The sequence below is a fragment of the Besnoitia besnoiti genome, chromosome VII, assembly GCF_002563875.1.
Source record: "Besnoitia besnoiti strain Bb-Ger1 chromosome VII, whole genome shotgun sequence".
NCBI lineage: Eukaryota > Apicomplexa > Conoidasida > Eucoccidiorida > Sarcocystidae > Besnoitia > Besnoitia besnoiti.
In genome coordinates, this window is record NC_042362.1 from 2,326,841 (window position 1) to 2,342,257 (window position 15,417).

Below are 15,417 nucleotides of genomic sequence, written 5' to 3' on the forward strand. Positions count from 1 at the left end.
GTGTTTCTCTATTGTTTCTGCCCGTGGGTCCTTGAATGCATGCGCATCTGTGGGTGGTCGCGCAGGGACCTGCCCATTGAACTCTTGGCTGCCCGGATGTTTTTTCAAACCCTTGTAAAGTCTTGCCGGTCTTGAACATTTGCATGTGAGCGCTCACAGTTCCTTCAAGAGCCTCTAGGTCTAGGATATCCGTGACGTAATACGAATGTCTCGTGGGTGGGTAGATCTACACACCGCGCGTATACGGTTATTTCACTGGCTGGTGTTTGGCCGTAGACATCAAAGTTGGGAAGCACTAACCGGGGCGTGCCTGCGGAGGGAGTGGTCTGCGCAAGCTGCTCCGCGCGCTTCAGACACACCTCGCGAGCCGCAGCCTCACGAGGCAGCGCTGCATGCGCGCTCTGTGCAACATTTGAGGAGTTCGAAGACCCTAGCCAAGGCTGGTTTCGGAGCTCCTCTCGGAGCGAGGCGCGCACAGAGGGGAGAGGCGTCTGTCGCCGACACGAAACTGAAAACGCGCTGCAGCGCTGGGAGAGACATAGACACCTTACAACTGTGGACACGCCTAATATGTGAGGACAACCGCTATACAACAGGCATCTCTCCACGTATTGGCACACGCAGGTGTCTCCTCAATCGAGGAATTCACCGGCAACAAATGGGGGGTGCTCAAGCGCGACGCTGACCACGCTCAGAAGACGAGGTGATACGGAGGGACAGTTTTCGGCTGGCATCCCTGCACGTCTGAGGACACAGGCACCTTCATCGAGGCGCATGCTTTCCAAAAGCAAGATGTGTTGACCAGAGTTCCCGCGCGAGCACCGGAGCCTTACATATAACTTCGTCTACGTACACAGTCAGAGACTTGCGCATGTACAGATACATGTTTACACATCGAAGCGAGGCCTTCGTACAACGACAGACCGGGTGGATTCAGACCCGGCGTTTTGCAGGGATCCCTGGAGACAAGAAACTCGTACGAAAGTCATAAATTTCCAAAACAATTGCTGTTCCTCAGAAATCTTGTGCATGCACACAGACATAGCCCTGCATGCACCGAGATGAGTATATATTGCATGGGGCGAGTTGGGCGTTCCATCTCACTCTGCGCGTTGAAGTTCCGCGGCTGCCTCTACGCGCCTCGCCCGCGCTGGGCGGCGCGGGAGACGCCGGCAGCCCCGGGTGTCTCTGATAGCGAGGCCGCGCGCGGCAACGCGGACGCAGAGGACGGGGCGCTCCAGCTGGGCGTCGCCGCCGACAGCGAGCAGCCCGCAGCAGACGCCGCGGAAGGAGGCGAATCCTCGGCGGAGGCGAGAGAAGACGACGAAGAGGAGGAACTAGCCGGCGACGAGGACGAACTAGACGGCAACGGCGACGACGCAAGATGCTCGGGGAACGTCCGGATGACCTCACGCGCCAAGCGAAGAGGCACATGCGCGACGCGATCGCTCAAAATGGGCTGGCTACGTCGAGCGAGAAAATGCTCATTCAGCGCCTGAACGCCGAGAGACGCACCTCCCCCGGCCGCATCTCCGTCCGCGCGACCTCCGGCGACCGACTCCCCGTGTTGCAGCGCCGCTTTGTCAAACACATACTCACTTCGCGTTGTGTGCATTGTGCGAAACTCCCCTCTGACCTGCTCTCCGGCTGGCAGTCTTCCTTCGCGCTTCCCCGCCCTCGTCGTCTGGTTCGCCTTTCCTGTCTGCTGTCCTGCCTCCGCGCCTCTCTCCGCGCCTCCATCCCGCCCCTCTGGTTGTTTCCCTGTAAGCGCGTGGAGGGTTGACTTCACGCTAACGTGCCCCGGGTTGGGCGCCTGAATAAACTCGGGCTGAAGCCTCATATTGCCGGCCGAAGAGCGCGCGGCGCCCTGAGAGACGCCGGCGGCAGACGCGGAGCTCGGCAGGTGCTCAGCGAGCGCGAAGGACGCTGGCGGACACGCTGCGCAGGGACGACAGGCGAACGGGGAGCTTAGATCGATACACGCGAGCCCCGGTGCAGGCGCGAACGCCGACGCCGGAAAAGAAGAACCACACGGCAGAGTTGCTGCGGGAGAGAACGACGAAAGGCGGGGGTCGCCCGGGTTGGCCTGGCTTCGGCGCGCGCTGCTGTCGTCCCATTGTCTGCGAAGAAAGGCGGCACAGGAAAGATACACACACGCATTTTCTGATGTCTGTCCGCGAAGCAGGCACGCCTGCCGAGAGCTGTGCCCCCGAGACACCTTCCAGGCAACTCGCCGGACACTCACAGGTGCCCGCGCAGCGCAAGTCATGACGTGAGCACTTTACGTGCCCGTTTTCGCGTCGCGTGCGTGGAAACAGATGAAACAGACGCGTGAAGCAGATCAGCAAAGCGGGCGAGGGGATGAAAAAACGCTGGTGATGCTTTCCGCTTCGCAGCTCTTTGCGAGGCACTACCCCGCGCTAACGTGACGGAATGAAACAGGCAGTCCTCTGGCGAAGAACGAGAGAATGTCCAGTGTTGCGGAGGCGCTGTCTCCAGTGCCGCCTGCAGTCGCTCGTGCGGACGCGCCTCGTGAATTCACAGCCATAAAACCTGCTGGCCTCGACCGGAGTGCACTTCCGTAACACTGTCGTCCTGCCCACCCCAAGTTCTTCTGCTTTTCTCCGCCGTTACTTCCCTTCTCGTTCTGCGTTCGCACTCGGCGGCTTTCCCGCGAGTCTCTCTCGCCAGGCGCCGAGGCGTGTCCTTACTTTTCGAGGCCGATGGTGAGGTTGCATGCGCTCAAGCATATCTTCTCGAACTTGCTTGTGACCAGCTCCAACTGCTTCGCCTGCGGAAAGATAAACGCCGCCGCGAGTGATGAAACGCATGCAGTCTGCGGACACGCGCGGATACGTACGTACGCTGAATCGCATGGGCGGTCTCCAAGCCAGGAGGCTTGGAGACTGTAGAAAAGCGCCTCCCCGTATGCGTGAATGTGGGGGGGGGGGGGGGAGGCGATCTCGGGGCGTTTATATATACGTATGAAAAACGGGGGCGTATGGGTGTGTACACAGCGCGTGTAGAAAACCGTGGATAATTCCAACTGTGTGTCTGCATGAATGTGTCAGCAGAATACTCGATCCGCTGAATCAGAAAGACACGTCCACGAGCGGCGAAGCACCCTTTCTCCGTACCAGCTCTTCCGGCGAAGGGTTTTCTCGAAACTTCACCGTCTTGACGACGGCCTGAGCGAACTCCCTGCAGGCCGAGGCACAAGCATGCGCGGAAAACAAAACTGAGCGGCTGTGCTCATGCACGTTCACATTCCCGTCCGCAAGCAAACACGAACGCTCCGCTGTGAACGCGGGCTAACGCTCTGGATCTTTTTGGATCACAGGACAGCGCCATAGAGCGGCTGCATGCCTGCTTCGAAAAACGCCACAACCCGCTTCCAATTAGAGACGGTTTATGAGGACGCACCCGCCCAGCATACGACGCGGTCACGTATCAAATACATCGATGCGGGCATATCCTTACAGACACGAGCATAGAGAGGCCCCACGCGCAGTGTGTAGCCACACCGTAGACGGCGCGGTGACTGAGTTGACGGAGAGACAGTTCAGTCTCGACCTACTTGCCCATGACATGCACTGCGTCCATTTCGATATCTGAGTCGCCGACGCTTATCAGGTTCGTGTTGATTTCACGGTCTAGCTGCCGCCGAACTTCCAGAAACGCATGCACCTACGCAGCGCAATTGCACAGAAGCAAGGGAGGTCTCCAGTCCATCAGCTGACCTAGGCGACCCCTGCTCACGGCCAAGAGGTTGCTCACAGGGACAATACCCGACGAGCGCAAGCTTTTCTCCTCCACAGACGGCGCAAACGTGAGAAGCGAGGCCTTCACGCTGCCAGCGCCGCGACGGAACCAAAGGCGTACCTTCCATAAGTGATACGCGCCCGGGTAGACTGCCTCATACCGGTTGCGCGCAGAGATAACTGGAAGCCTGAAGCGCCGAAAGGCATGGCCCGCAAACGGACACCTCAGCTGAACATGGGCAATTCTCTGGCCTTCTGCCTACATATACTTACACGTAACTATATATATTTATACTTGTTTGGTGACTTGGTATACCGGAACACAAATACCGGGATGAATAAGCAGCGCCTGCAGCAGCAGAGGCAGCTAGCGCCAAGGCGCCTTCCCTCGACGCATCTCGCTGCGCACTCGAATGCGTGTACGCATGCACTCGTGTGCACAGATCTCTGCAGGAGAGCTCGAGGGCGTGGTCTCCGACGTAACGAGAGTCGATTATCGCCAGGGCGCGAGGCCGAGGCCCCCGTGCACGTGGACCGAAAGATATCGACGCTGGACAGCGAAAACCGGCGAACAAGGCGGACGAACTCGCAGCCAGTGCGAGAGAGACAGAGGAACGTCGACTCAGCAGCGACAAGAAACGTCAGAGAGCACCTCCTCGCAAGGACGCAGAAGCGCATGTGCAAAGTTGGAGTGACCCGCTTGGCGCAACTGCGCATTCGTGCAGGGCGGCCGGCGTCAGGTGCCCTGAGCGAGTCATCCATGCAGCTGCGTCGGCAGCGACGCATCCAGCGAGAGATACACACGTCTCTGAGTAGCCGTGCGCCGACGGCGGGGAAGTCTGGCCTCACTGGCATCAGAGGTTGTGGACGCGGCGGCCTCGGAGTTTCTGCCTTACTTTGCCAAGACGGGAAGCAAGCCAGGAAGGAACCGCCGAGAGGAATGCTCCACCCAGCCTTCGACGGCGTTCGTCACGATGAATACGTGCCCCATCTTCATCGCCAGCTCCAGCAGAGCTTTCTGAATGACAGGCAAAACCCGGCGCGTAGCGGAGCGACTACTCTATATCTACGTGTCTACACTCAGTTGCTTCAGGTGACTGGTGCAACGACGTCGCTCACTCCTCTCACCTCCGCAGACATTCCCCGCATCTCAGCCGGTGGCGGCACGTGCACAGGACACAGAGAGCGACGACGTCTGCAAGTTCGCAGAGACTCTGGCTCGCGCCCGCATGTGCGTATGGAGGCCGCGGCGGATCTACGCACTGCAAGGTGCTTGTTGCGTCGCTCCTAATGCGCATACAGAGCGACACCCCAGTCCGAGAGGACAGGAGGCGAGGATTCCATAGGAAAAATGGAGTTGGACAGTGAAGCCAACTGGAACCGGGAGACGTCCCCCCACCCCTGACCCTTACCCCGTGCCGCTGAATCGTCTCCAGGTGCTCCACGACCGACACGCGCCAGTCCGGCGAACGGCAGTACACGTTCAAGAACGACGTGCAGAGCAGCGTGTCGTCCCAGTCGAAAATGATGACTGACAAAGACAAAAAACTCCAGACAGACACGCATTCAGGAGCTGGCTCGCGCAAGGCGTCCGCAAACGAGAGCCGAACTAAGAGAGAGACTAAGAGTGACTAAACGACGGCAGAGTAGATACGGGACTCAGTTGCAAAGAGCAGCAGAAACAGTCGCTAGAGGTGAAAAAGAACTCGCGCGGCCGACGGCCGCACAGACCGCTTGGGATGTGTCTACACGCATTGAAGGAATACGTGTAGATGTGTATGTGTTGAATCTGAGCGCTTCGCGGGGGTTTCAACCCCCCGCGACCGCAGCTTTAGCCATGGTGGGAACAGCAACAGAACCACCAGGTGAGCACGCACGCAGCACGACGAACGCCGGTGTGGTGCCTTGTCTGTGAGGCGGTCGGGGAGCGGGTCTACTCGCGCGCGCACCTGTTTGATGGCCCGGGAGGCGCTTCGACCGCGGAAGAAAGACGCGCCTGCGGAAGGAACGCAGGCAGAACTCCAGCGCCGTGCAATCCGCGTGACCTGCGCGAAGTGTGATTCGATGCAGTTCAGGTCCACACGCCCACGATCTCACGCTCCTTCGAACACAGCAGATGGATGAAGACGCAGGCACCACCGGCAGCTCCGCGCTGACATGCAAGCTGCTGACACAACTGTCTGTTTGCGTATCTAGGTCACTGTCCATATCCGGGGGTATCTACGCATGGATGGAGAGATGCACTTGTAGCGAGGTGGGGTGGTAGCGTGGCCGCACACGCGAGGCGAAGCGGGTAGCGGGTTCATGTGGAGATCAGCGACTCCGCATCCGCGGATGGCGGTACAGTTCGGCGTATGCACACGGGCGGATGCCTGGGGAGCTTCAGGACGCACGCGTAGGAGAGTTTTCTTAGGTAGCTTAGCGAAACACCGTCTCTTTTCTGGGCACCGACACAAAGCTCTTCCGCAGCGTCGCCGCAGGCCTTCGCGCTTGCGCCACCTTCTGCGTGTGCATCCCGCGAGTACTCTGCAACGGCCCCTGCGAAACACAGTCAGTCAGGCGGAGACTGTAGAAACGCTCGGTGAGGCAACTCACGCAGCGAATGCGTGTTTGCGGATACGCATGGAAAGAACTATGGACGCAGAGACGTGGAGGCCTGCGGGCTGGGCATTCACTCTGCAAGCCAAAAGGAACACGCGTGCGTATGCATACTCACAGAGGCATTTATATATGTATACAAATGTGTATGTGTCTTTACAAAAGTGTGTGATGCCCGCAGTTGACGCAGCAGCCACTTTCTCTCCGCTCTGCCTTCACGTTCTACGGGCATGTCGCGATATCCGCGAAACGTGTGTAACTGCGTACGTCGGATGTGCGCAGTTGCGCCCGCTTCGTGGCAAGTATGCAGTTTGAGAACAAAGTGATATATGCGCACACAGTCACGCACGCACGCGATGGCATACAAACACGGAAAGACTTGCAGCGCGCCATCCACTGTGCCGGCCTACCCTACGAATGAAAGATGGCCCTCCCCCTCCCGCCCCCCCCCCCCGCCCCCCCCTCACGCGTGAATCGCCTCTGAGCCCATGCTGAAACTCGCGCATCATCACGCGTGTATGGGAACGCGCGCCCGGCCAACGCCTGCGTAAAGCGCGGCACCGCGCTCTTTTCGTCTCTTGTTCGTTTCGTTGTCCCTTACCGCCTCCTCGGATGATCTGTGCCACGCTGGCGGAGAGCCGCTGTTCGTCGTCGTCCTTCTCGTCTGCGGTGCTCCAGTCTACCTGGCAGCCTTCGTCCTCCGTGTGTGCTTCTTCTCCCTTGCTTATGCAGTCTGTGTCGCCCTCGTTGTCGCTGTCCAACACGAGCGCTGTGGGCCACCCGCTGAGGTCTTCCACGTCATCTTCTTCCGCTCCAGATCTTCCCGCGGCGAAGTCATCAACTCCCGCGAGCGGCGGCTCCATGCCGCTGGTCTCCTTCGCTGCACCGGCGCGCGGCTGCAGTCCAGCGGTTCCCTGCAAGTCGTCCGGGGCAGGCTCGGTCTGCGTGCCGGCGCTGGCGACCCCCGGCGCTGCGTCTGCAGGCGGCGCCGACGAGGCCGCGGGCGCACAGGCACCCGCCGAAGGCGCAGAGGACGGGTAGGACACGGGGGACGACTCTGCAGACTCGGATCTCGAAAGGAGCGGGAAAGTTGCAGCGAGCAAAGTGCGCGGCTCTGCGAGCTGCTTCAGCTGCGAAGGGGCTCCGCAGGGCGCGCCGCGAGCAATCTGTGGGAGAGCAGGTCGGACGCTGCCGAAGTAGCCTGTCGGCAAACACGCGCATGTGCGCAGCAGTGGAAGCCATGTAAGCCCGTCGGTGCATGCAGCCATGTCCCTTCCTCTCATGAGTACTTACACGTAACTCATCGGGGGCGTGTTCGTACCCTGAAGCCTGCGCACTCCGCATCCGAATAAAACCCAGATAGCATCTCCACTCAGCAGGTACACATACATATGTACATACAAATATATATGTTTGCGCATACTGTCTGGGGTTCGTCTGGGATATCTCTTCTACTCGTGTTTGCGCAGAAACAGCAGAGTGAGAGACAAACACAGACATTCCGGAGAGGAGACAGAGAAGAAGAAACAGGCCGTTTGGCAGTGTACGGACAGTCCTCAGCACGGGCTTCGAGCTCGACTTACACGCATCAGGTGCGGCCAGGACGAGGCCGGGAGACGAAGAAGAGAATGTTGGGCACGTGCTGGCCTCAAGCCGCTCTGTGGGAGCCTCTCCGAGTTTCCGCAGCAGCTGTGCCCGGTACATTGCGAAAACGAATTAGAAAGCGAACAAAGCCTAAGGCAATACACGCATGCGTATTGGAGTGCGCCGTCTGCTTCGCAACCCTATGCCCATGGAGGCCCACACTCCCCCGAGGCGGCGTCTCGAGCCGAGATCAGCCGCTTAAACCGTCGCGCCGCCGAAGGCGCAGGAGTGCAAGACAATCTCACAACGGAGAGAGGACGGCCGGGAAAACAACAGCAGACGCCAGCAGGACAAGAACGAGTCTGGCGGGGCAAGGCGCTGGAGAGGAGACCGGGACTCCGCGGCTCCACGACTGTGGAGAAGGGAAGGCGAATGAGATCACACGAGGCGCCGAGCAGTTGCGGCGGATCGTCTGCGCGTTTCGAGTGCGTCGAAAAGGAGACGCACGAAAAATCTGGCGAACGCAGCAGGCGACGGCAAATGAGTCATGACATCGAGAATCTCCCGACAATCCGCAGAAGGTCGACAGACACAAAGCCTCGGGTGCCGCACGCACGCCCGGGTAAAGCGAAATCAAAGGGGAACAGGGCGAGTACGAAAACGGCTGGGCGGAAGTGTATAGCAAGGCTCTGCAGCGCTCGGAGCACTCCCCGGCACGTAAGCTTGGCAGATGCGGAGGTGGTCTTGGCTGGCTGCGTCCACTTACAGTGCCCGCAGTCACCAGCCCCCCGAGCCAACCTGCCTTGTGGGCAGAGAAAAGCAGCTTTTGCGATCCAGGCGAGGCCCCGAGCCGGCCTCAGCCTCTTCGTAGACACGAAGATACGAATGAAAAGGCAAAGGTACCTGAGGCGGGATCTTGACAAACGCAGTTGGCGGAGCACAATCGAAGCATCTGAGAGGGTTGCAAAGCCACCATGCAAACCCACGTCTCCGCACACTCTGCGAAGCAGCGCCTCGACGGCGTCGCCTAACTGGCCGCTCCTCTTGCTGACGCCAATGGAAGAATCCGCGGGAAAGCACAGCTGCCGCCCCCCTCTCGGATGCAGAAAAAAGTCAAACGCAGATTTCTTAAAGAGCTTCAATAAGGAGTTGATTCGATGCCTCAAGGAAGGCGCAGGCGTAAGACTGCCAAGACCCTCTGGCTATACGCAGACGAGGACATCCAGATCCGTGGACACAAAGATGAATATTCTCTGTGGACGCGGTCGGTGTGGTTTGCATCGATGCATGGGTGCTTACTTGCTCAATGCGGTTCGTACAGACCTGTTGCTGCGACAATCTTTGCACATGCCGCTTCCCGTTCCGCTCGGCTTTGACAAGCGTATCCAAATAGAAAATATCTGCGTCGAATGTCACTCCTCAATACCTTTCCCCCTCAACCAAGGGGCACGCACCATTGCGAGAATGAAGAGGATTGTCGCAGGTCACACGCGGTCAGACTCCCTCGACAAACTATGCATTCAAGGCGCGTTTGCTCAGGGGAGATGCGTGGACGCGAGGCCGTATGCGGAATAGATATACCAACAGTCACGTTTGCGAACGCATACATACGCAGAATGTAATGCGTTAAAGCTGTGCCGTCCACGACGCAGAACAGAATCCAATGCTCTGGGGGACTTGACACGCGTCGGAACAAATCGTAAAAGAAAAAGTCCGAGACCTAAGGGCCGCGAGCATCCCGCCGGAAGATTCTTACATCATACAGCACGTTTTTGTGTGCCTGTGTATCGGCATAACTGCTCGAATATAACTATATATATATATATATATATATATATATATATCTGTACGTTCGCAACGAGCCCGACACGCGTTTGCTACAAAAGCATCAGGACACGATTGCCGAAGAGAACACGAAAACTTGACACGAAGGCCATTTTGTCGCCAACGGCTGGACAACGGGGAAGAAGCTGCGTCTCACTTTGCTGCACATGCACGCGCCCCGCCAAAATTAGACGCATACGCGAGAGTGCATCTGTAAGTCATGCGCGGCTGCAGATGACTCGCGGCACACCGGTCTGATTCGAGGTCCCCCAATCAGAAGCGCATGCGAGGAGAATTGGACGCACATATATACAAGCGCTCTACCAGGTATTCACGTGGAGGCGACGAAATCCAGAGAGAGACCACTGGAAAAAGACGCATTGACAACACGTAATAGGGGGACCCGTGGAAAAAGGAGGCCGGTTCGAGCACGCGAGACACGACAGTAACAGCCGCTTCTCCCTATCCGGAAAAGCTCGGAAAACCCAGAAGACGTCGAGCCCACCATTCTTTCGCGCGCAGCAAGACTGCCACCTAGACGCCAACTGGGGTCCTCTCCAGCGGCACACGCGCGAACTTCCGCTAGCGACTGATCACGGCATGTACCATAAACAAACACGCACACGGGCGATGAAGGCGTTTGTCTCTCGCTCGCTTCAGTCACAAGTCTGCCATCGCCTTCTGTACCATACAATATACATCGATGCGTCTGCGCATACGGACTTTCATCTACTTGGTCACACTCACGAGCCGGAGACACAAACGCGATAGTGGCGCAAGCAGTTGCAAAACGCGGGCGTTGCTGTGGCGACTCGCGGCTCGTGGGCCGAACGAGGAGCTCTGCCTGCCGACTGCTTGAGAAGAGACAGAAGCAAAAGAGTAAACTGTGACAAAACAAACCAGCGCCGGCACGGAAACGGGCTGCTGCGAATGACCAGAAGGAAGGACGACACGGGTGAGAGACGCACACAGCAAGTGTCGAGTGAGTCACTCGCGAAAAGATGGTGCCTTTGACGGGAGCAAAATGGGGCCGGTCCGCCTCCTGCTGGCAGGAACTTTCACCACGCCGTTGACAAGAAAAAGAAAGGAAGGAAAAGACCTAGCCTCGCGCGGCTGGAAGAACACAGCGACGAACTTCTTGCGGCAGCACAAGGGAGAAAGCACGCGAGCGCGCGGCGGCGCGGCGGCGGCGCTGTAAGGACGCTAGATATGGGAACCGCCCAGCAGCAGATTTTGACACCGAAGAGCCGGCGTCGAATATGCAAAAGACACAGAGAAGAGTGTGGAGATGAAAAAAGGAAGGGTCTGTTGCGGAGGAAAGGCGCGAGAAGGTGACTTTTACACTTCAACGACTTACAGGAAAAAGCGGTGCTTGCCGGTGCAAGCCAGCTGGAGGACCAGCAGCCCGGGCAACTGCAGACACCCAAACTTGCCTAGTCGCCGCGCAACAGCTGTCTCTGTCGCTCATCTTTTCTCCCTCTTCTCATCGAGGAGCTTTCTGCGGAGTTCGGATGTTTCCGTTTCCTGGTTGCAGAGACACCCGAACCCGCTGTGCGTGTGTCTTTTGTTTCTCTCTCCACGTATGTTTTCACGTGCGGTCTCCATTCCCTTTGCCTCCTTCCGCAAAAGACGAGACAAAAAGGAAAGCGCGCCCAGTTCGCCGTCCTTCGCCTTCCTACCCCGCTTTTTTTCCACAGGGGCAGTGGTGACGCGTTTCCCTTGCTCTTCTTCTGAAGGAGATTCACATTGTGTCTTGCGTTTTCCCCTCCTGCCTCCTTTTTGCCCGGCTGGAGGCCGTCACGTCTCCCGTGGCTTTTTGCGAGTCGTTTTGCTTGCGGTCTACGAATAATACGCGTTGTCTGCCCTTGTCGACGCGATCCGATTTCCTCACCTATCTAGTTGTCTGTGTGAATCTTTCGGCTCTTCCCTTTCTGTTTTCGCCACCTCGTTAGCTGTGATCTGCAGTCCGGCGGCGGTTGGTGTGCACCGAACAACAGTGGACTGCAAGAGTCCGGTGTGCACGTTTTTCTTTTGCCGTGAGACAGGTCTGAGAAGGGAGATATGGGGGAGAGCCAGCCTTTCCACTGGAAATCAGCTGTCTGCATCATCCAGCTGAGCGTGCCGCAATATTTGACTTCTCGCCTTTCCAAAGCTGTGCGGTCAAATCAGTGGCGAGAAAGGGTCTACGGGTGACCCCCGTGTAGTGAAGGCAAAATTCTTCACACTGCCGGGTAAAGAGCTCCCGGTTGAAGGCTAGTCTGAGCGAACAGGGAAAGTCTGCATTGCGGTTGGGATGTAGTTTTGTGGGTGTTCAATACATTGCTCACATGTCTGGTGCATGAGCTCTCGCCACTTTTGCAGTAGGCATACAGGTGAAGGGAAGGCCTAATAGAAGGAGGAGGCGACCCAAAACTTATCAGTGTAAAGTCAGAGATGCGCAGGCACACGTTTTCAACAAGGGGGCAGACAATCAAAGTGTCACGACGGGCGTTCTGTGACTGTACACACACAAACACATACATACACACAAACACTAACATACTTCTGCGCACAGGCTGCTGAATTTCCGGCTTTAGGCCGTTGAGGCAAGCCAAGTCAAAGTCAGCGCTGTCTTAGCTGCAGGAACTCCTCTTCTTTGCTTTTCCAGTGATGGAAGAGCACTTGAGTCAAAGGGGGAATCTGGTCACTTGATTGTGTGTTTGCTCCCTCAGTCCGGTTTGGTGGCACGCCGGCGGCGGAGGGGGGCGTTGAATAGCTCTACCGTGCAAGCATCCTCTGTGGAGTGGCCTCATTGTGTCCGGCTCCTGCTCGAGAAGACTTGTTGTTAAGCGGAGGGGACGCTAGGCCAGAAATTGTTCTGCGGCGCTGCACCGTAGAGAAACCTGCTCGGCTGTCGGCGCGTCTCTGGCGACTGTGAGACGATTGGTGCATTCCAAGAGTACGGGTCTGAAGCCGACACACAGGTCCACCAGCAATTAGGAAGCAAGAGGTTTTTTCAGGATGAAGACCTGTCATTCCTCCTTTGCACGCAGATTCGCACTGCCATATTCAAGAGAAGTTCTTTGACCTCTCCAAGTGAACTGCCATGCTGGGAGCCCGCAGTTTGCTGCAGTGCTGGCCTGTACTGCACAATCAAGCGGTGCCTGAAAATGGCGTTCGTGCAGTTGTTTACGCGTTGCCAATTGACCGCTTGAGGGTCTGCTGCGGTAGTTGCGGGAACCCACAGAGAGCGAAACCGTGTCGCGTCGTATGTGTGTCGCTCCTCCGAAACTCAACAGTGGAATTCGTCTAGGCACGCAGTTGGATGCTGCGGAGTTCCTTCGCCTGATCGCGCGTGGCGCTTGGCAACGTGTGGGTCTGGCGTTTCACCACACTTGCCGTATCCGGGAAAGCGCAGCGGTTTGCAATGCGGCAGCGGCGATGCTGGAACGTGTAAAATACGAACCTCTCTGAGCGTGTGACCCTTTACGCCACGCGACGAAACGCTGCACGCCCGCGACACATCCTGTGGCAGACGAGTTTGTGAGTAGCCACCCAATGTATGCTGACGTAAAGTGTTTCTTCTGTTTTGAGGCGTCTACAGAGCAATCAGTGGCGGCAGGCGGCTGTAGTGAGGGCTTGCGTCGGACGATGGCTCGGTTGGAGTAGACAGCACGGCTTGGTATTTTCATAAGGGATCCAGTCCCGAATTGAGGCGGGGTGGGACATATGCCGTTCATGCGTAACCTCGATTTCCTTCTACAGTTCTCTTTCATGCAGCTGCCTGTCTCTTGAGGATCCGCTGAGACATTGAAAAGGCCTGATGAATCTCTCTTCATTAGTGCCTGGTGGTCCTTCCATTTGGTATCTTCGGACGCGATAGTGAGACTTCTGCTTATTAGCGTGCAAATCCACAGTAGCAATTTCAAACTGCAAGATATTCCGCGAGAACTGCCATTCTTCGTGCTTTGCGCCTCCGGCGGCCGTTGGGAGCGTGGAGGTGCAGTGTGGGCGCTGGAGCCACATTCGTCCAGCGCGTTGAAACTCGTCGGAGCGTGTAGCAGCTGGGGGCCGAGATACAGGTCTCTTCCATCACCCATGGTCTCAGCATTAGCAGCTTCCGGTCTACCCACCCGTCGTGAATAATAATAGATCCGCTATTAGTTGTACATCCTCGTCTATGAGCTTTTATATATGAAGCAATGGTATGCATATTTGGCGGAGTGACCGTGCCTAGCACAGCGGCTCAGTTGCGTTTTCTCACATGTTATCGCGGCACGTCTTTTCTGCGTTCGTCGCTGTGTGTCGCGTCGGCGCGCGGAGTCCTCTCTTTTGTTGACAACGTGCATAGAGGTATCTGGAATACCTAAGAAATGTGGCCTGTCCCCCAAATTTTACTGCGTCACTCACCCAACTTCCCCGGTTCACATCTTCCATCATGTGAATGAACTTTGTAGAGCTCATGTGCGTACCGCACTAAGTGCGAAAAAAAACCAGCTCGCCGCCCGCCACAGGTCCATACGGGGACGCACAGACTGTCAATTATATTCACAAATGCTTTGCGTGGCATTATATTAGATTACTCTACGCGTATGTATGCATATGCGGCGGCATTTGTACTTCATCACCGACTGTGAGGCGGGGATAAAATGCACCGTGCCTGACCTTTTCTGTCTTGACTCTTCGCGTGTCTGTGTACGTCGCGTTCTTCGCTAGCTTTTCGGGTCCTTTTCCTGTTGGCTGGCCTCAGTCCGGTCCCGTCCACCCAGAAGCGCCACCGCGAGAGTACCGAGTTTCCTCATCAGTAGGGATGCTCGCTGGGATTACAAAAGTTCAAAAATAGATAAAAGCGCGTGCGATCATTGGGGACGAGAGCCTTGGCAGTCTTGCTGGACTTCTTTATTTCAAGCAGCCCGCCTACCCCCCTGAATGGTTTCTGTGTCGGGCGGTTGGATGTGCGTGCGACGGGGGTGAACGTTTCTGGGCGTTCTCGCTGTTTCCAGTTTTTTGCTCCATTTACTGTCTTCCGCAGCCTACGTGTTTATCATCTGCGATCCCGGTGTGGTTTTCGTGGTTGTCCTTATTCAGACGACGCCAAAAGCCTCCACTTTCGCTTAACAGTGGAGGGCAGTGGGAATTTACGGCCTACATGTACCTTCCTGAGTGCATTACCCTTGGAAGTTTCAGCTAGAGGTTCCTTCGGATGCGACCAGCGGCCGCATTCATTTCACTGTATGGAGACTTCGTTGCTCGCTTTCTACCCCTATGGCCTCTCTTTGTGTCTCTTGTCTCCAGAAACAAGAACGAGAAACACGGCCGGAACATGCCGTGCTCAACGGCCGTTGTTTCCTGTCTCAGTCCGATGGACGCGTGCAGCAACTGGTTATGCACATTTTTGAGCCGTGAACAGAATCAGTCGGACCGTTTTGGTCCTTTGCGTGTATTTGCCGCCACCCTTTCTTTCCCAGACTGGGCCACCTTCCTCCGGCTCCAATGTTGAAACGCGGACCGCCACCATAAGAAAGGGGTTATCAGTGTCCAGTCCCAAACGGCAGTGCGCGATAAGTGTGCTTTTAACGCAAACTCGAAAACAAGTAAGTCTCAGCTGGAACCTCTGCCTCTCAAAATTGTGATCTAGGTGCTTGACCGTACATATCAATGTGTCTTACCC

General features: G+C 56.9%; 1 protein-coding gene across 1 annotated transcript; it reads right to left on the reverse strand.

Moving 5' to 3' along the window:
- Positions 1-1,132: 1,132 nt before the first annotated feature.
- On the reverse strand, positions 1,133-8,063 carry BESB_079370 (uncharacterized protein; the record flags this gene model as incomplete). Its single annotated transcript, XM_029366299.1, has 11 exons — positions 1,133-2,120; positions 2,712-2,791; positions 3,138-3,201; positions 3,578-3,687; positions 3,883-3,949; positions 4,658-4,779; positions 5,174-5,292; positions 5,711-5,806; positions 6,210-6,299; positions 6,961-7,560; positions 7,943-8,063. 11 exons carry the CDS (start codon positions 8,061-8,063, stop codon positions 1,133-1,135), a joined length of 2,457 nt encoding a protein of 818 aa, XP_029217730.1.
- Positions 8,064-15,417: the final 7,354 nt, after the last annotated feature.